Raw genomic sequence first — 21,641 nt, forward strand, 5'->3', positions numbered from 1 at the left:
CGTGAGAAATCACACCTTGATATTTTAGTGCTATCATTGTGTCCCCCATACCTTGCCTTGCTTGCTAATTTTCAGAATTTTTACTTTGGCAAATTTGGTAATTTTTGTTTTTTCTTGTTTCAAAGGATCAGCTGGGAAAGCGAACTGCCTGAAAAGAGAAAAAATGCCAACTACACCAGGACTTGCACCCGGGACCTTGCTTGTCATGTTTTTCTTGTTTCTTGCAGATTCTTCCTGGTTTACGGTCTTTTGACCTCGTTTGAAGTGAATGAAATCTTTATATTTTTGTTTTTCCCCCTCTTGACGGATGATGTCACCAGCTCTGGTGCCTAGCGCCTCTGGTTCAACACTAATTGATGCCAGCCAGCTCCTGCAGGTAATCTAAGTGCAAATTCAGGCATCCACTTCTATAGTAACCATAGCAACCGTGGTAACAGCAGTAACCATGATTACCATGGTGACGCTAGATATATGGAGCACGAGCCGATCATGCTCCATCTAGCGTCACCATGGTAATCATGTGTCCAAAAAGGACACAACCTCGTATTCAGGCTTGAAAAGATTTCAAGCTTGAATACGAGGTTGTGTCCTATTTGGAATGATACCCGTTTCTATCCTTTCAAGACTAGTTTTTTTCCTTTTACAATTCAGACTGGTTCAGTAAAATGTTTTTTCAGCATGCCGGCAGTGAAACGATTTCGTACATGTACCTGTATCTTATATTTGTAGGTCTCAATGTGTGAATACAGCTCTCCCACCAGTACAGTAAAACCCAGTATAAGCGACCACCCCACGGTGCAAGCAAAAGCGGTCGTTAAAGCCAGGTCACACAGTGTGTCTGTGTAGAACTGTCGGTGCATGGAGAAACGGTCGTTAATAGCAGGTGGTCGCTAAACCCAGAGGTCGCTTACACCAGGTTTTACTGTACTCTCAACACCCCAAGCTCACTGTATCATACATCATTTTAATTACCTACCAGTATGTAGACAAGACATGGTGAACTTACCCTCGGATCTCTTGGTCAATTGTCTTCGCCGACACACCTTTCATAGACGCGTAGAAACGAAAATGTTCTTCGACAGTCAGCCTGGAAGAAGCATGCACACACGAAAAAAACATCCACACACACGCATGCACAAGTGTGCGTCCGCTCGCACACAGACACACAAAGAAGAGACCACTGAACATTACCACCACCATCATCATCATCATCACGGTGCAACACAACACGCCGGCCGGGTGCTTGTCGAAATGAAAGCGTATAGGAGTCACTACTGTACGCGTCTGGCCGGGCTGCTGACTTTTAAAATACCTACAGGCAAAATGCTTCATGCGGCTGTGGAGATAATTGTCACTCCAGCAGTGTACCACAGAACTGCTGTGCTTTATTCCAATAGTGCTCCAGATCAAAGTGCATGAAAATAGCTGTTACATCTGTAAAATCGTCAGAGAAATGATAGGCTGCAGCGGAACTTCAGCATAATGTACCCCGAAGGAAGGGACATAAAAAACTAAAAATCAAAAACTTTCCCTCCTGGTTTCCGTCAAGGTTGCCTGCCCTCGTGCAAAGCAGCTCACTGTATTTTCGCAGTTAGAACACTCTGACGTTGATGCTTTGAGCCGGTTGAACATTCCTTGCTGTTCACTACACTTCATTCAGTTCATTGCCATCGGTTTGGCCAGTCACTCTGAGCCGCTCCGCTGATGAGACCTAACAAAATCGAAACAGCTTACTAGTAGCTATCTGGAGATTGGGCAAGTGAGGAGGTACTCTGTACCCACAGTCAACTGACTGGAAAAGGATGTACATGTACAGGGTCTTGTACTTTACATCCCGTGCAAAGACAACATGTATAGTACAACAAGACAACATGTATAGTACAACCCATGGTACTTCAATCATTTAATGTAATGCTGAGGTTACACTGTACTTCGAAGCAGATCCTAATTTGACAAGAGAACAGTCATGCAATACGTGAGATATAAGTGACTTCTACCAGGTCAGGTTCTGGTTGAACTATCCAGCATCGCATGATGTCTCACGGGCCTCACAGATAGACGTGAAGTTGCAAGTTGAACAGTACAGCGATCAGACAGCAGATGTGGAATCCAACTAGCCAAGATCATAGTTGAGTCAAGGAAGAGATGAAATGAATTTCCATAATGCTGTTGATGTTGTTGGGGAAATGAATTTCCATAATGCTGTTGCTGTTGTTTGGATGAGTTGAATCCGCACTCCAAACGATGCCTGGTAAGTGAATATGACATCAATAGTCCAAGACCAGTACCTCGACATAGCAGCTGTAAAAAGAACACATTGTACTCAGGTGCCACCCTGGTTCCCCAACATGTCTATGCTATGACGCAATCCTGGAATAGAACAGGGCTCAAAATGGCCCTTGGAAATGGTTAAGACAATCAAAATGCCCCGCCAGTAGCCAGTACATAAACACCACGCTGTAACAGGTGCCATAACACCCCCACCCGCTCAGTCTCCTGCTAGCTGTATGCTCAGTCTATACATTCTTGATCTTATCTTTTCTTTTCTCCTTTTCTTTTTTAAATGTTTTACTGCCAGAAGTCGTCTTCATATAAGGAGGCAGATATATATGCCTGTTTGTTGTACGACTTTAAATAAATCCAACCAACCAACCAACCAACCAACCAACCCCCTCCAGACACCCGATGGTGAAGAGGAACTGTAACCGACTTGTTATAGTAACAATAGTCCTGCCAATACTTATTATAGTCTTTCTGCTAGTACTTCTATTCTGATGAGTGGTGTTAGTATTCTTGTTGTCTGGCTCTCCCAGAAGTGTTGTTGCCTTATGCTGTCATTCCAGACATAGATGAGTCATGACCCGTTCATGCTGTGCACGTAATTCACTCTATCCTTTAGGTGTCTTGTTTCACCATGGACTGCTGTGTCCATTGTTCACCTGTCACGCTGCATGGCTTCTGTATCCCTACCTGGCTGTCTTTGCTTTCATCCTCGCTCCCGCTGCTTGCTGACGATCTCCGAGTCACGCGAGGAGTTCCCTGTTAGTTTTTCCGGTCTTATCTCTGAGATAGGGGAGTCAGTCTACTGCCTGCTTGGAAGTGTTCAGATCATACATTCTATCTCTCTTTTTACAAACCTTTTCTAACCGAGAACTGGTGTTGTGGTTGATTGCGCATGCCAGAGCGTGAGGACTAGTTCGCTGCATAGTAGTAGTAGTTCCACTACAATCAACACACTGCATCATGAGACTGCTGGCGTACAAGTACATTCTACACTATCAGCATGGTCATAAGCAAGGGTGGTGAAATACCGCTGGCATTTTGTCTACTACATGTAGTATCACTCTCAGGTTATAAGCAAACCGTGACCACTGACTGAACAACATGTGCGCAGTATATTTCTGTTGAAGTATACAAGAAGATGTGGACATGAACATACAATACTACTGATACGAAAAGGAACAGATCGAGAAGACTTACTTGTCAAAGAGAATGTTGTACTGTGGACAAATGCCGAGCGAGTGTCGAATGGCGCTCATCTCATTGCGAATGTCCTGACCGTAAACAAACGCCGAGCCACTAGTTGGCTCGTATATTCCCGACAGCACGTTCCTGAGCACACAAGACAATAAGTTGGGATAGTGGCCAAGGCTTGCCACGCTTAGAAGCAGGATGTGCACACTATCCTCTGTGGAAATTCCCGAAACAGGTAGACGCACAGAAGAGCATGCATGAGCCACCATCGTTGTTCTAGGATCTGCTCCGTCCAGGCATCAGTGACCTGCATACAACTGCACAACTTCCAAGCAATCCGCTAGTCTCTTTCTTCAAGGCTCGATGCACACTACGGGATATTTAGTTTCTTGAAGGATGAACGCAAGCACAAGCACAGAAAGGAGAAGACAGATTTCAACTCACATCGTGGTTGTCTTGCCAGCTCCGTTGTGTCCCAGGAAGGAGGTGATCTGGCCTTCGTAAAAGTTGAGAGACAGCTCGTCGACGGCACGATTGGTGGACTCTTTGCTGGTGTACTCCTTCACGAGCTGGTGGATAGCGACGCCACACTTCAAGTGTGTCGGCTCAGCCTCCGACTCCAGGTCTGCATCCACGTTGGCGGGCACACTGCCGAAAACAGCTGAAGCCATCGGTGAAGGGCTTCGGCTTTCACCAGCAGCAAATGCATCAGTGGGCGAACCGTCGGGATCGACAAGGGGCTGGTTCAGGGTGCAGGCTGAAGTGGCATGGCTCACCCTCCTAAGATGTTTGTCCGTTTTGTCGGAGCCCTTGCTGGAGATCCAGAATGAACGTTGGAACGGTGCATTCCAGTTCACTCCTACCCCATACTTGCCTGACCGGTGAAACAACAACAAGAAGTGCAAAATGGACACCAGTCAGTACCATCAGACCAGGGGTGGTAGACTCTACCGAAAACACTATACTTACGACTTGGCACAACTGCTATATGAACATGAAAGAAATCCAATCCCACTGACTCAGCTCATCCAGCCTCAAAACATTTAAAAGATTGGTCAGCGTTCAGTGACTTTGAAGTTGCTGAGCTCTTCAATTCGTGTTGACAATGCAAAAGCATAGAATGAGCCATGCTTTATAATCAGACCTACCAGGAAAGACAAGATCCAGGTAACAGGCGACTGCAATGCACATGATCGCATCCAGAGCCAAGAAGGTACAGCAAACAACGAAGCTGAACGAGTCATTGTACAGCGGACTGTCCCTCATGTTCCTCCAGTTCAACCCAACGCCTTGCTGCTCGTAGTAGGCAATGTAGCTGGTTGAGAGGCCGAATGCGGACGGCGCCAGCAGACACTGTCAACAGAGATGCCACAGAACAACGAGAAGTCAACGGGGATGGTTCAATGCAACTGCTGCTAGAAACACAGATACCAGCCCAGCATTGAGCATGAGATATACAATATATACCGCCCTGCATGAGTGAAGATCTACTAGGGAACAGAACAGAATAACATACTCCGTACACAACACATCTAAAACAGGAGACTGCCTGTCCCGGCTCAAAATGGACGCAAACAAACCACAGCGGATGCACATGCATGCAATATCATGCCCCCCCCCCCACACACACACATCCCTGCCCTCAATAACACACCGCAAAGCCCCTCTGGACCGAATCGGCATCTTCCTCTTGCAGGGAAACAGCAGCGTATGGCAGGTAGCAGGCGAAGAATAGCAGGCTACCACAGCATGCAGCCAGGTTTGCATTGGAGAAGAATGTGCTGATGAGAAAGCTGGAACAACACAAACAAGACAAAGTCCTAGGTAAGACAATATCCCAGGTGATCAGAACTACCGTCATTTCTGTAATTTCTCAACTGCAAGTCGTTTAGACAGCATCTGTTTTCTATTGTAGTCGAGCTCACGTCTGCCCCTGGACCCATGGCTCGGGGCATCTATCATTTGACACGGAGAGGCATGCACAAAGCGCGCATACAGTCGGAATACTCCCGCCAGAGAGCGGTGCAGTTTTGCATGCCATGACCTTCTCGGAAACAAAGGTCCTGTTGGTGAAGCTGATTGCCAGTATGCAGGGTTGTAGCCAAATGATAGTAGCAAGAGTATATAAGCTCCCAAGAGTGTGCAACCCCTGACACCCTTTCTATGGGGTTTGCCGGCGGCGAAAACTCACATCGCGTGGTGTAGTGTCCCAGTTGTACGTTTCCAGCCTGTTTTTAGCGAGCAGCGGAGTAATAATAAAAGCACTCACTGGCAAAAACTCACTGCACGTATACAACTCGCCAGCGTGATCATGGCAGATTTTTGGATTGCGCGCACGCTATCCTTAGTTGTACATAGTACAAAACCTACCCGAGACACGTGATGTGAGTTTTCGCCCTCAGATACCCCATATGCAGAGTTTCACACTCTTGGGAGCTTATATACTCTTGATAGTAGTTATAGGTGAGGGCATAGTCAAGACTACATATCGGGTATGCCTCTTCTTGTAGTTGTTCTTCTTTTTCTCTTGTCTTCTGATCATGACGGAAGGTTTCTCCTTCAAACCCACAAGTAGAATTAGAACGCACAAGCTCTGTCCATTGATCACACTGTAGGCAAAGCATGCCCGAGAGGACCAACAGCTTGGATGGGCCGGCATTGTTCTATGCCTCTCTGCATGCTGATGTGCACTGGCAGAATGCTTTCAGTCGCACAGCTCCGGTCATTGAGAACTAAGATCTACTAGAACAAAGGCCAGGGCACAGCATACTTCATACTTGGGCTGTGCACACCATTGTCATTGTCATTACCCTGAGCGGATTTCACTGGCCGACAATGCACCAACTAGCTAAAGCAGGCTCGTTATGATGATCCTGATGAAAAGACATACTCACCAGAAACCAATCAGTGCGATACTGAACAGCTCCAGGAAGAGGAAGAATGCAAGGAAGTCGATGTGCTCCAGGACACTACCAGCCTGGTCACAAAGCAAAGCAAAGAGAACAGCAAAGAAAAATGCAAACTCCTCTGACAGCTAAACAATTTCCTTGCCAAGCAGGCGATGAGAGGCATACTGGTAGCTGTTGGAGTGTATTTTTTACACATCTTGAGGCTAACTAAGACTAATAGTAGATCTAAGTGCAAAGACACGCGAGGTGACGGTCACGTGAGGTGACGGTCACGTGAGGTTACGGCCACATGGCATGGCGAAGAAGTTGAGCTTAAGTCAACAATTCACCATGACCGGCATGCGACGCGATTTCCTGTACACAACATTAGGTACGGAATAAGAAAGCAATATGGACAGTGTATTGTTGGGACGGCACAAAGTCTACAATTTGGGTAGATTCGGAGACAAACAGGAGTACATGTGCAAAGAAAACATTGATGTTTAGCAGATCACATTACACATTTAGAGACCATTCAAGGTAATAGTACTGTACTTCAAGGAGTCCTTTAAATCTCAGCTGAAAGCCTATACATCACTGCTGCGTGTACGCCATATCCATGGCCTGGATATACCATAGCCATGGCCTGGATATACCATATCCATGGCCTGGATATACCATATCCATGGCCTGGATATACCATATCCATGGCCTGGATATACCATATCCATGGCCTGGATATACCATATCCATGGCCTGGATATACCATATCCATGGCCTGGATATACCATATCCATGGCCTGGATATACCATATCCATGGCCTGGATATACCATATCCATGGCCTGGATATACCATATCCATGGCCTGGATATACCATATCCATGGCCTGGATATACCATATCCATGGCCTGGATATACCATATCCATGGCCTGGATATACCATGTCCATGGCCTGGATATACCATATCCATGGCCTGGATATACCATATCCATGGCATGGATATACCATATCCATGGCCTGGATATACCATATCCATGGCCTGGATATACCATATCCATGGCCTGGATATACCATATCCATGGCCTGGATATACCATGTCCATGGCATGGATATACCATATCCATGGCCTGGATATACCATATCCAGGCCATGGATATACCATATCCATGGCGCAGGATACATTGTACTGGAGCGTCAAGGCAGGGGTGCAGTACACATTACACACGATACAGGACAATGAACAGTGATGCACAAGGAGCACAGCATGCACATGCGTCATCGTAGCCACATACCTTAAGCACCACGGTCAGCAGCAGTGAAGACACGCTCATCAAGACAAAGCTAGTGATGAACCAGGCTATCCAGTGAGCACTGGGACGCAAACCCATTACTTTCATGAACTACACGCACACATGAACATGCATGCACAGATGCACATACACAAACATGCATGTACACACACACGTACACACACGTACACACACACACACACGTAAACGCAGATGCATACACATAAAGTGCACATCTTATACGGACTGGGTGGATGAGGTCGGTCAAGTGCACGTAAAACCAAAGTGGACTTTTGGCAGCGCATGCATATCGACACACCAGCACTTGCTGATGACACTAAATACTATATAGCTCAAAGCCAGTAACTTAGTTCAGACGTTGTAAGGAGCACCTGAACCTCAAAAGTCCAAACCGAAGCCACTTTCACGGGCAAAACACAAAGCAATTACTATGCCAACGTGAAAGAATGGCCAGGGTGTACAGGCAACACAACAGATACCGTATTTTCCTTCATAAACGTACACGTCTCCAATACTAGTACGTCTCCAATACTAGTGCATGTTGAGCGTGGATTGAGCGTGGATTGGAAATATAAAGAGACACGTCTCAAATAGTACTCAGTAGTACATGCCAGAATGATGTGATGGGCATTACTGGGGTACGTGTACCTGGATCCACTTTACTTCGTTTTTCTTACCCATCAATCAATTACCCATTAATCAGCTTTGTGCCTTTCTACAGCGCATGCTACCTTAGCTGGAGTGTTATTGAAGGCATCTACAGCCGAAAGATATCATCATTATTATTATTATGAGTGGTATGACACCCATAGCAGGCGATCAATCTTGCCCCAACCAATAAAAGAAGAGTCTCCACTACTAGTGCAGTCTCCTTTAGTAGCACGGGGCAGACTACCTTTGAAAAAAATAGTACTTTTATTGGGGATAATACGGTAACTTAACTGTACTTCAAGACTGCTTTTCACTGTCAGTTTTCACTGTACAATAGTCACATAGAGAACTGGTGCACACAGCAATGTACATACCTCTTTCAGCCTGTGCTCCTTCTCATAGACTAGGTTCTTGATGAGAGACGCAACAGACAACACCCAGCCCAGGATAAGCACCAATGGCAAAGTTCTAGCGATGGATTGTGTGAAACTAGACAGGACAGAGAGTCACAACAGCAGCGGGTTATGCAGATTCAGAAAGCAGCAAACGAACGGTTTCCTCAAAGGCTGGCGAATACAATGTACAGTGAAAATGGTCCCGACCATACGGCTTCACCTGTTTGTACAACCTCTAATCCAGTGCTGCGATGGCAGAACTTCACATCACGTGACATGGTTCAATAGGCTAAGCCAGCAAACAGTGCAAAGTGACCAGAAGAGAGCTGGGGGGGGGGGGGGGGGGGTACGGTATGTACATGTACTCTCGACAGCACAGGCCACTTAGTAAAGCACTGAAAAAGAAGGAGTGCCACTATCCTCTGTGCTTGGTCTTACACCAACAGTACCAAGCACTCGTTCTCTCCAGTGCCATGCTGCATGCCGCGCAGGGACCGAGTCCTACTTACGAGTCGTCCAGGTAGCACGGGTACGGGAAGCTCTGCAGCCATGCACCGGGCAGCTGTGCGGCAGACTCAGCCTCGGTGAGATTCGCTTGAAGCTTCATGATGGCCCGATCGAGGATATCCTGAAGGAAGTTGAAGCCGAAAAGCTGGTACTGGATACAGTTCTGACGACTCACGCACAGACCAGGCGACCACGTGCTGCACAAAGAAGCAGTGAAGAAGAGCAAAACAGTGGCACGGGCTGATATGAAGCTGAACAAGTATAAGAGGAGAGGTGGGGAAGATTAGTCGATCCCTGCAGCCAAGAACCAGGGTCGGCTTTTAATCGGGTAAAAGTAAAGTAAACCTCTGCGCTACAACCGGCTACTCAAGTCTGCTATAGAACATAACCAGCTTGGGAAGTTTCGCTCGTGCCAGGCCACCACCACGCCTGATTATACCAAGGTTGCGGATGCAATGCCTGCATTCGCAGCAGCGAGGGCGAGCTGCTGTCATGCAATGCCTGCATTCGCAGCAGTGAGGGCAAGCTGCTGTCATGCAATGCCTGCATTCGCAGCAGCGAGGGCGAGCTGCTGTCATGCAATGCCTGCATTCGCAGCAGCGAGGGCGAGTTGCTGTCATGCAATGCCTGCATTCACAGCAGCGAGGGAGAGCTGCTGTCATGCAATGCCTGCATTCGCAGCAGCGAGGGTGAGCTGCTGTCATGCTTGTGGCAGCGGATGCAGAAAGGTCAGTCTGACTCTCACGTTGCTCGTGAGTTTTACCTGCTTCTAAATCGAGCATGCAGTAGTATATAACGAGTCTGGGCCCGGGCTCAGTGCCACAGGTTGAGAACTAATAGAACTAGGTGTGCTGAGGCATGTGCAAACGCTACACAACAGCGACCTTTAGGGTAGATCTGCTATGTCACAAAACCACTGGGCATAGGCATCGGACAATGAGGATACATCCTATACTCAGACCTATAGGTAAAGATGGGTGTACTATCGACGTGCCCACATGCCCACACGCATCACAAGAATTCTGCAGAGAATTGAATCCTTAGAAAAAATTCTGAGAATCAAACGAAAACCAGCAATGCCTGCTGCCACCTAGGGAGCAACAGCGGGCAAATTGAAAGCTTGACTCACAATTTACGTAAGCGATTCGTCGACGGCACCAGCGTGGAGTTCTGGCGGATCTTGTAGATGATATGTCGTGGCAGCTGGGTGCCATTGTTCGGCAAATTCTTGAAAACAATCCCTGCAAAAGGATGGTGGAGAAGAGAAAGTACACCAGCAAATTACTGACAGTTATCACTATAACAAAAAGAGCCATAGTAAGTGTGCTAGCTAGCTATGGTGGCAAGTAGGAAGAACTGATAACTTCAGGCAAATGCTCGGAATAGGAGCAACTCTTGAAGTGTTCAACAGCTCAGGTATATCAGAGGAGACAAGAGTCTCAACCAGAGAATCAGCATAAAATACTCGTAGACTTACCGGCATACATGAGTTTCTGCTGCTGAGATAGCAACATGGCAGTGTCAGTCAGTGCTGTCTCATTGCGCACACCCTGCACTCTCTCCGTCAGGTTCACCGACGAAAACTTATGATGAATGCCTTTCGCAACCAAGCTGCTGGCTTTGATCGCCGTCACGATTTCATCCACGACAAGCTCATGGTCACTGCCTTCAAATCCAGGCTGCAGAGCGCTGAGGAAACGGCACGTGAACTTGACGTACGGCTGCATGCGCATGTGGAAGACAGTAGCCACATGCACATTGGAAGACAGTAGCCACATGCACATCGGAAACATCGACATGAAAGTGTAACACCCGCTCCCATTTACAGTCACACACAGACACCCACACACGTACACACACACACACACACACACACACACACACACACACACACACACACACACACACACACACACACATGCATGCACACACGCACGCACACACACAAACACACACACACACACTCACTCACTCATACATGCATGCATGCATATCCAAGGGCACACGCACACATCACCGGAGGGAAAGAACGAAAAAGATGATAAGCAGGCCCACCAATATGACCATACCTTGACAGGTATTGAAGCTAGTCAAAAGATACCTTAGAAGGCGTCGAATGCTGTATGCTGCCTGACTGTGTATAGTCCATTTCAAAAAGATTAGCAATCAGGTTTTGGTCTTAAAAAGCATGAAGATAAGGGAAATTTGGACAACAAAATACATAGAATGGCTTGTTAGGACACGGCAAATTGTTCTGTTCATGCTTTTGCGCGGATTATTTCTTCAAGTTCACAGTGAGTTTTCCCAGCCAGCTCTCGAGCGCGCATACGGTAAGACGGCAAACTCCCCGGGCGATCGCCAGGATTGCTAATCTTTTTGAAACTGACTGTAGTGCCACTTGACAAGCTAATCACGTACAACGTTAGAACGATATCAGCATGCTTACATGTGCCACTGGCAGAAGAGTGGTGCACAGCGGGCTTGCCAGGAAGGCAGAAGCGGCAGGGGATCGCGATGCAGTCTCCAGCAGCTCCAGCGAGTCGGCCAGCGTTGTAGTTTGCTCAGCAAAGACCTTTGCCGATGTCCCAATGCCCTTGAGAAGTTCATTGAAGGGTTGTAGAGCCTGTCACACATCAAGGTGCCGAGCAAACAGGCAAGAAATAAAGTCGCATACGCAATACAGCGAAATACAGAAGTCCTTACTCAGAAGCCCTTGCAGCACAGTTTTAAGGCAATGCCAACGTGCCATACAATGTTGCCGCCCGCCTAGACCAAGCAAGAATGGAGCACAATCATCACCAAGAGTGTGTCTTGAATTAAAATATTAAATTCCCTCTTCTACCTTTATACACCACGAACACAACTCACCTTATTGATAATAGTGCCAGCTAGAACGTTGTTGGGTGAGAAGAGAATGTACACAGCACCGGACTCAATCTGCCGCAGCAGCCTGACGATGATACTGGCCCGCTGACTTTCTTTTACTGATTGTGTTGGACTGGGAAGAACACACAAAAAACAGAAAAAAACAACAACAACAACAACAACAACAACAACAACAACAACAACAATCGTGAGAATAAAGAATTCAAATTCAAACAATAGTAGCAACAGCAACAGCAACAACGATAAATAAGAAAGTGACGACAACAACAACGACGACAACAACAACGACGACAACAACAATAGCAACAGTAGCAGCACAACGATCTAAGAATGCAACACAAAGATATCTGCTGAAACTGCACATGGAAACCTCACAGAAACCAAATATACCGACAAGAGTGTCAAGAACATGTCGCTGCATGTAAATTTTGTAATTAATTCATTTCAAGATTCCCCAGAGGCTGGAAGTCCTGTCGAGGCTCAGGGGTCTCCATAAAAATCACGGAAAACAGCTGCTTTTTGACAAGAGCATGCTGGCTTCATACATGCCTTGTTTATAGCACCACCGCATCTACATCCGTCTTCATTGTTCAATGCGTATGGCTGTCTGTATTCGCAGGCACTAACGCATTAGTGGCAGCACTATGTTATAAACCGGCTACATGATTGTATGTTCCTGTAAGCATACGCTAGATTATCTGCTCATGAAAGTGCAGGTGTACAAAGCATGGCAGCCAACAAATATCAAGAGTGGGAATGCAGCAGATCACTTACGTGGTGGTTTTGGTGACATTCTTGGCCACTTTAGCTTTGGGTTGTTCAATCTTGCCGTCGGGATGTGCCGAGGCGGTGGAAGTCGTGGGAGCTGGTGTGGTGGGTGAGGGCGGCATTTCCCTGCCGCGTTGCTCTCTCAGCCGTTTCAAAATAAGTACAAGAATATCCATAAAGGTAACTGCAGATGGAGAACACGGACATATACATGTATGAATATTTTGAAGTACAAACATGTGTGATACAAGAGGTACATAAAGGGAAATATGAGTAAGGGCTAATTTCAAAAGTGATTTGCTGTAACTCAGAGCTTTATGGTTCGAAAAGCCATCATCAGACAACAACAATGAAAGAGATTTGAAGCAATGCAGGCGTAAAGCTAGGCAGCAGAGGAAATAGGAAAACACGTGTGAGAAAGTGCCCCGAATGTCAGCACTGCAACCTCTCTGCGTTATGCTACAGCACCCCGCATCAATACAGTTCTTGCTTTGGCGCTGCTGACCCTTATCTATGTACTTGTAGCCACTAGGAAATACACAGAGGAGAATTCTTTCTCTGCTCACACCGCGCTCAACACAACACTGGGTAGAGCTTACTAGTACTTGTTTTTTGTTTTGTTTTTGTTTTTAAGAGAAGAAAATACATATACCGGTGCTACTGGCTCAGTATCCGAGTGAAAACATTTTAGAAAAAAGATTCTCCAGGCTACTCAAATTTCACGCTATGTGATCCCCGGGCAAACATTCTACTTCGAAATAGCAATAATGGCAAACGAGAAAAGAGGCTGTGATAAAAAAAGGATATACTCAATCTCTGGACGGCTAACTGTTTCGAGCTTGTTAGGTTTCATCAGTAAAGCTCGGAGGGCCTGGCTGAATTGTTCGCAATATTAAAAGGGTGTTAGGGGTTGGAAATGGTGCGATGCTGTAGATGGATTAGGTGGGGAATACCATTCTATTGGTCTAGTATGGCACAAGAAAGATGGTGGAAAACGAAGATCACAACTATGTGTAGGTGGTGGACAGTGGCATACATACTCCACATACAATACAAACTCACACATAAACACAGTCCTACAATACACACACACACACACACACACGCACACACGCACGCACGCACGTACACACACACACACACACACACACACACACACACACACACACACACACACACACACACACACACACACATACACACACACTCATGCACAAACAGAGCAGACGACATTAAAATTCCAGATCACCACACAGAGACACTGACTCTGTATTTTGATGTGGACCCACCTTTCTTCTCCAATTTAGAGCAGAATGCAACGGTTGCAGCGCTGAGAGGGCTGACGTTTCTGTTCCGCAGTAGGTAGTCGACAAAGCGAAGAATGGGGTCAGTGTCAGTCATACGCACACGCTTCAGTAGTTTAGACAAGTTCTCAATCTGCAGCCAACACAACATCACAACACATAACAGAAAGAACAAAGCTAGAACTTACAATACACTTCTACTAAAGGGCACATTCACACGGGCGTGTTTGGCGGGAACACGCTGGTACAACTGAGTGGCATTCACACGGGCACTCCATTCATACCAGTGACTTCGTGAAAAAGTAGTAAGTTGTTCACTTGCGACAATCGTACGAGGTTGTAGCACTGACATGGTGAAATTCAGAGATAGCCCAGCCCATAGGTAGATCTACATCGCGAGGAGTTTTGTTTGATGGTTTTAGAGAGGAGATATTAGTTAGTTTCACTTATACAAGGATCCTTGTTTCGAACCATGGCTGTTTCCGCTGCATTCTCCTGCCTGTAGGGTCAAGCAGATATTTTATCAAATCCTGTTCAGGACACGGTGATGGATTGTTTTGACCAACTCCTGCTCCTGCTGCTGCTGCAGGGACGAACGTGTCTCGATGGCGTAGAGCTGGTCCTGACATCACCGCCTTCTCCATATCCCATGAGAACAAATTGCTAGGCATGCTGACAGCCCGTGGACAAGTGGACAGAGAGCAACTACACAAAACTAACTTTTACTTTCACTTTTCAGCACTTGAGAAAGGACAATGAGAACTTGAACAAATAGTGCACGTACATGTACCTTGAATACTGTATGCTAGTGACTAGTGTACTTGAAGTGCTAAAGTGTCCCTTTCCTTTCCCGCTCTCTCTCTCTCTCTCTCTCTCTCTCTTTCTCTTTCTCTCTTCTCTCTCTCTCTCTCTCTCTCTCTCTCTCTCTCTCTCTCTCTCTCTCTCTCTCTCTCTCTCTCTCTCTCTCTCTCTCTCTCTCTCTCTCTCTCTCTCTCTCTCTCTCTCTCTCTCTCTCTCTCTCTCTCAAGACCGATACACTCAGGAGGTGATGAGAACTTTTAAAACAGTGTGCCCTTGCTCTCTACCACAGTGCCCATGCACCAGTAGTCATACATTGTGACTGACCATGCTTTTCTGGTAGCTGGCAGAAGGTGTGCATTGGTACGAACATGTTGCAAGGGTTATATGTTACATGTTGCATGACACATTACCACTAAAAAAATATCACAATGGTGGGTAATGACTGATCAGAGTACAATCACATTGCACAATGCACTACGCTCTGAACATTTGGGGTGTGTTTGGTTGGTGCGATCTAGAACAGGATCGAACAGCTGGTACACATGGAGCAGCCTCATGCCAACTAAACGGTACTCCAGAAACAGAGCACATTTTTTGTGAAAGTGTGCCAAACGTAGTGCATTGGTGTACGGGTCACCTTGGTCACTTTGTACAGTACAACGAGTCCAACCCAAAAGCGCATACATATGATCATTTGGGACCAAAATCGATGTTCCCGCCAGGTTTCAATGTGAAAAAGTGAAACTGCTTGATCTGCCCCGGCGCCCTCAAGGCCGGAGCAAGCAGAACATGTCCTGGCCGACCCAGAACAGGTGCAGTCCAACCAAACGCGCTGTTCTGGTGAATCCTGTTCTAGGTTGTACCAACCAAACGCGCCATTGGTATATGCAAGCCTTGCTTGCTAGTTAAACATGTACGAGATGATAATGACAGCATATCATAAGGCGGAGGGCACACTTTCTTGTTGCAGCCAGGAGCATAGTTTTCAACGAAGTGTGTCCTCCGTCCGCCGTGTGATAGCATGCTGTCATCATCATCATACTATGAACAGTTGTATTGCACATATCCCACCGTAACACATCGTCTACCGCCAACCCCCCCCCCCCCCCTTAACCTAACCACCACCACTAGCACTACATGTACAACGTCCAAAGCACAAACATACCTCGGCGGGTAGTCTGGCCAACTTCGGGTTACCTGCCGCTATGAAACTAGGGAGCTAAAGAGAATCAAGAAAAGTGGAAAAGAAGACAATTTAATACTTTCATGTGCTCCACAACTTTATGAACACCAGGCAACCACTACGCAACACACTAACATACAGTCATGTTCTACCACGCTGTTTCCTTTTTTCCAAAGCAACAGCAAGATAGAAAAATACAATTATGTAAGAGTGGTGACACAGTGCCTATGTCCAAGCCAAAGCAGAGGCCAGGGCAGAGCGTACTGCACAAAGGCAGAACAGCAGAGACCAAAGTCCCTTTCCGTCTGTTGGTCACCGCTATTCTGCCTTTGCGTAAGAGTGGTGATGTAGAAGGTGCAGAATAGCCCGGGCCGTCTAACTGTTTCGTCTTGAGTTGCTGCGCTGGGCCAAACCATTAGTGTACATTTTATATTGGGTAGGGGTGTATAATTGTGCGCTTTGGACCTTATCGCAAACATTAACCGACGTCGTCAATGTATGGCACCGGAAGAAACTACGTACCATCATTGGTATCACGTACCCACAACGAATCTCGAACACAGCGCTGTATGCCAGAACCGAGCAGACCCCACTATCCCAAGTCTGCAGGCAACGGAGACTGCTGTGGTTCGGCCATGTAGTGAGGGAAGGCGAAGAATCGTCCTCTTTCCAAGCCCTCCTGATGTCAATCAACACAACAGACATACGACGACCCCGAGGACGACCACGTCTGAGATGGATCGACGTTGTCAAGAAAGACTTACAATGCATTAATCTGTCGCTTCTGGATGCTGTGCAATCTGCTTCTGATAGAGCTGCTTGGCTCGAAATTGTTAACAGATGCGTTGACCTCATGCAATGAGTGAAATGCGAACTGTCATTATTATTATTATTAGGGGTGAAACAATTATACCGAATATTCGAATACTCGTTTGGATGTTTCAACTTTAGTCGTACTCGGAATAAATCAGAGTCCTCGCTCAAACATGGTACATGCATTTACCACAGAAGTCTACTGTTTCAGAGCAGCAGTCAGCAGATATTGATGTACAGAGTGTGTGGTGAAGTATAATCGTGCTGTTGGTGACATATGCATTGCTTCGTGTGTGCTTAGTTGCTAGAGCAGGAACAGCTTTGTGTGGTTTGTTGATGCGGAGGCATGAGGTCAGGCCTTGTTACAGACTACCGCAATGGTACATGCTGCGTGTGCGATGATTGCATTGTGCCTTAGTGATGTCTATTATTAGGGCGTTGGAACGTGATCTAAACTGCCAAGTGTGCCTGTGCACAAGGAAGTTGCATTGCAATGTCAACATTGCAATAGATTTAGTTGGGTGGAAGCACCTTGTCTGCCATCTGTGTGATGGCCTCGGACAAGTGACTTGCCTGCTTTGCTATGTTCTGTTTGCACCATTTTGCACGATCTCCGATCTCTGCTCGCCCTATGCATTATGGTTCTCACCTATCATCTTATTGTATTATCCTACTAATGTTCTGCTTCATGATAGAAAATCAGTCAGTAGTAACCCAGTGCTACGGTTGTTGGTTGTGAGAAAGAAGACGTCTGTCCTGGAACTGTGTGGTGGACGAGAGGTACATGAGTTTTGCATGTTCTCTAACAGTGGTGAGCATTTGTACATGAGTAGAGAGAGCCCAAATGACCCACCAACCAATACACTCGAGAAAAGGACTGCCAATTGGTTCAATCAGGGTTGTACCATGTGATTTTTAAGGCCCTTGGTGTGCGATTTTTAGGATATCAAGAATACTCGAATACTCGAATATTCGATCGGAGAAAATCAGAGTACTCGAACTCGGGATCTCAGTGCCAACTTTCACCCCTAATATTGGGAGAGCACTGTCTTCAGATAGCGCTACCAATGGGTGTCCGGCTTTGACACAGTGATGAGATTCAACAATGTGATAGGGTATTGGATGCAACCTTGCTTTCAACCCACAGGTACGGGTGACCGCATCCAAAGCTCTGTTGCAGCAAACGTGCGTACTGGCTCGTCATGACGACTTGCTTACATGAACAATACAGTGCATGCCATCATTGCACTAGCTTGCAAACATACCACAAAGTCTGACGTGGAAGTATCTACTAGCCTGTTTAGCACAGCTATCTGCACCGGGGAAGGCAAGCTGCACAGGACCAGCTGAGCATTATGCTAGAGCACACAGAGAAAACAGGGCAGAACTCATGTTTCCATCACCTCAAAGGAGAGCGAATGGCATGAGAAACATTGCTATAACTAAACTATGGCGCATACAAGTGATGAGAGAGCTAGTCAGAGCTTATGTTGTGGATGGTAGTGTGGCCACCCATGCCAAACTTCACACAATATTTGCACACCTCAACACAATGTCCAATAACTGCTGGTCTATTAGTAATAGTAGTCTTAGTACGATGGGTGTTTACAGATAAAGCGTAATGTCCCTTCCCAATAAGAGAATCGCGTGCACACCCGGGGTGAATAATTACCAGCAAGATCACTACTACTACTACTGGCAGTCACCTGACATGCCGGGTGATGTTGAACAAAATGAAAGAAGTGAAAAGTACTAACTGAGACAATGCGACAATGTGACAATGGGACAATCATATGGTGGACCACCTTACCTGACTTTCCTTTCGCTCAAACTCAAACACTTTGTTGAAGAGGAATGGAGTGCAAAGCGTGGCATTCACAGACAAAGGATCAAACTTCACCTGTGAAGAGTGTGTGTGTGTGTGTGTGTGTGTGTGTGTGTGTGTGTGTGTGTGTGTGTGTGTGTGTGTGTGTGAGAGAGAGAGAGAGAGAGAGAGAGAGAGAGAGAGAGAGAGAGAGAGAGAGAGAGAGAGAGAGAGAGAGAGAGAGAGAGAGAGAGAGAGAGAGAGAGAGAGAGAGAGAGAGAGAGAGAGAGAGAGAGAGAGAGGGAGAGGGGGAGAGAGAGAGAAAGAGAGACACACATGCATACAGCAAGAGAGACAGAGAGAACAAAGATGGAGACAGAGAGAACACTAAAATCAAACAATAAGCACAAAGAGCACAACTACATCCAGTCCTGCTAAACAGCTTTCCCACCTTTCCTGGACTGAGAAAGGGCATGTTCTGCATTAGTACCTTTCAGATTATCTTTTCCTGAAAATACAAACACATGAACGATGGTAATGAATCATCTATTGGTCAAGCTTCACCTTTGAAGCAACCATCATGCATAGGTAGCAAATCTCTAAATTGTATAGAAGCAGCATACTGTCGTACTCACCCCGTGGAAGAGGACTGGCGTGCCAGAAAGCAGCGGATATTTGCCAGGGCTGGACGGTTGTAGGGACACGAGGCACGACAGCTGAGAAACTCGCGTGCCAAGCTGGTTACAGAGAGGAGCCACGGGTGTGTTGCGGATGGTATACTCATCATTGGTGGTCAGGAGTAGCAACTGCATGGAGTGGACATGAATGAAAGAGGACAGATGCCTACATTCATCTACTGTAAAACATATAATTTTCGGTGTAACTTTAATTTCGGTGATTTCGGTAGAGAAACCAGGCACCTAAATTTAAATTACACCTAAAAGGCACCAGAGTATGCACGTATGTGAAGGGAATGCTGGTCACCTAATTCTACATTACACCTGAAACCTGGCAGGTTTCTGGCATCGAAATTTTAATGCACCTAAAATTAAATGTTTTACAGTATTCTGCCATGCCGCATCAAATGTGGAATATACAGATCCGATAGATGCACTGATTATGATGTCAATCAAGCAAAAAAGACTTGTACACAGGTAGCTGTTTGCAGCCAACATCACGGAACCATTGCGATTCCCACTCATGGCGTCGGGTGTGCACCGCATTTAAAGGTGCTTCCACAGAGATTTGCGAAGCTTTAGCTGCTTTTGCAAGAGCGCTGTGTACAAAGCCAATCTCGGGTGAGGCACTACTGCCTTTCACGTCTTGTCGCCTTATTGCTCTTAATAAAAATCCAGGCGTTCGCCCCATTGGGGTTTGTGAAGTGATGCGCAGGCTTGTAGTCAAGGCTGCGATCTCAATCTCTCGCTCACAAATACAGCACGCCTGCGGTTACATTCAAACCTGTAGTGGTTTGCCGGCTGGTATTGAGGCAGCCACTCAGGTTATGCGGGATGGCTTTGCGACTCATGACACCGAGGGTGTATTGCTGGTTGACGCCAGCAACGCTTTCAATAATTTAAATAGAAATGTCGCTTTACACAATATCCAGTATACTTGCCCAGCTCTCTCCTTATTGGCGAATAATACGTATGCCAAACCAGCGCGGTTGTTTGTAACTGGAGGTGGGGAGTTGGCATCGGCAGAGGGTACAACCCAAGGTGATCCTCTGGCGATGCCACTGTATGCCCTATCGACTGTTCCTCTGATCAAGGAATTACACACAGCCCACTCTGAAATACTTCAGGATTGGTATGCGGATGATTCTGCTGGTGCTGGTAGGCTGCTTGAATTGCGTAGATGGTTGGATATGCTGGCTGAACGTGGCAAAGTTTATGGGTATCATGTTAATTGGGAAAAAACTCAGCTGCTTGTGAAACCTGAGTTTCTTCAGGAAGCTGAACGTATTTTCATCGGCACGGGCATCCAGATTGTCACTAGTGGGGTGAAATATCTGGGTAGTCCTATTGGATCTGAGGAATTTGTTAACACATTCGTGCATCACGCAGTCTCCCAGTGGTGTGGTCAAATTGATAAACTAAGTGGTTTCGCGGTATCAGAGCCACATGCTGCGTATTCCGCGTTAGTACATGGGCTGCGGGGTCGTTGGAATTACTTACTTCGGACCACTGCGATAGCTCCCGAGTCACTTGAGCAGCTTGATATTGCTTTGGCAGGTGCTTTCCTCCGTGCCATTACCGGACGGTCGTCCTTTACGGACACTGAACTTTCGCTTCTTCGGCTTCCTGCTCGGCTCGGTGGCATTGGCCTGCCGTCTGTTGTCGAGATGGCGAGGGAGCAGTTGGAGGCTTCTGGCCGTATTACCGAGGGTCTCACGACGCTCATTCGGAGGCAGGAGTTCCCAGATGGTCCGGATGAGGTTGATGGAGTTTTATCCGCCGTAGCTTGTGCCAAGCGGGAGTGTCGTAAAGTGGCGCGTGAGCGACAGGCAGAGCGCTTGCGTGCTCTTCAATCGCACCTGTCTTTGGAAGTTAATCGTCGCGTGGAAGAACTGGGTCGCCCAGGTGTTTCATCCTGGCTGTCGGCGCTCCCTATTGCTGAGCATGGTTTTGAATTATCCAAGGGAGACTTTCGCGATGCCATTGCGTTACGCTATGACTGGCCGCTGCGTGACACCCCTGCTGTATGTGCTTGTGGGGCGGGTTTTTCCACTAGCCATGCTTTGAATTGTGCTTTTGGTGGATTCCCAACTATTCGACACAATGAACTACGAGACCTGTTCGCTGTTGCCTTGACCGAGGTTTGCTCCAGTGTGTCTGTGGAGCCACCTCTCGCC

The 21,641-nt window shown here is 46.8% G+C and overlaps 1 protein-coding gene across 1 annotated transcript in view; it reads right to left on the reverse strand.

The window, feature by feature from the left end:
• Positions 1–21,641, reverse strand: part of LOC135804784 (phospholipid-transporting ATPase ABCA1-like) — a 77,786-nt gene that overhangs the window by 42,391 nt on the left and 13,754 nt on the right. Inside the window, exons 8-26 of the mRNA XM_065318739.1 lie at positions 19,423–19,593; positions 18,794–18,883; positions 18,249–18,341; positions 16,153–16,206; positions 14,172–14,319; positions 12,889–13,066; positions 12,097–12,226; positions 11,675–11,851; positions 10,706–10,949; positions 10,358–10,469; positions 9,231–9,425; positions 8,701–8,815; positions 7,658–7,765; positions 6,369–6,451; positions 5,129–5,267; positions 4,623–4,827; positions 3,919–4,348; positions 3,481–3,612; positions 1,007–1,087 (exon numbers count right to left, since the gene is read on the reverse strand). Of these exons, the coding sequence (XP_065174811.1) occupies positions 1,007–1,087; positions 3,481–3,612; positions 3,919–4,348; positions 4,623–4,827; positions 5,129–5,267; positions 6,369–6,451; positions 7,658–7,765; positions 8,701–8,815; positions 9,231–9,425; positions 10,358–10,469; positions 10,706–10,949; positions 11,675–11,851; positions 12,097–12,226; positions 12,889–13,066; positions 14,172–14,319; positions 16,153–16,206; positions 18,249–18,341; positions 18,794–18,883; positions 19,423–19,593 (2,885 nt within the window). The remainder of the gene's footprint in view (positions 1–1,006; positions 1,088–3,480; positions 3,613–3,918; positions 4,349–4,622; positions 4,828–5,128; positions 5,268–6,368; positions 6,452–7,657; positions 7,766–8,700; positions 8,816–9,230; positions 9,426–10,357; positions 10,470–10,705; positions 10,950–11,674; positions 11,852–12,096; positions 12,227–12,888; positions 13,067–14,171; positions 14,320–16,152; positions 16,207–18,248; positions 18,342–18,793; positions 18,884–19,422; positions 19,594–21,641) is intronic.

This window comes from Sycon ciliatum, chromosome 1, assembly GCF_964019385.1.
Source record: "Sycon ciliatum chromosome 1, ocSycCili1.1, whole genome shotgun sequence".
Lineage (NCBI taxonomy): Eukaryota > Metazoa > Porifera > Calcarea > Leucosolenida > Sycettidae > Sycon > Sycon ciliatum.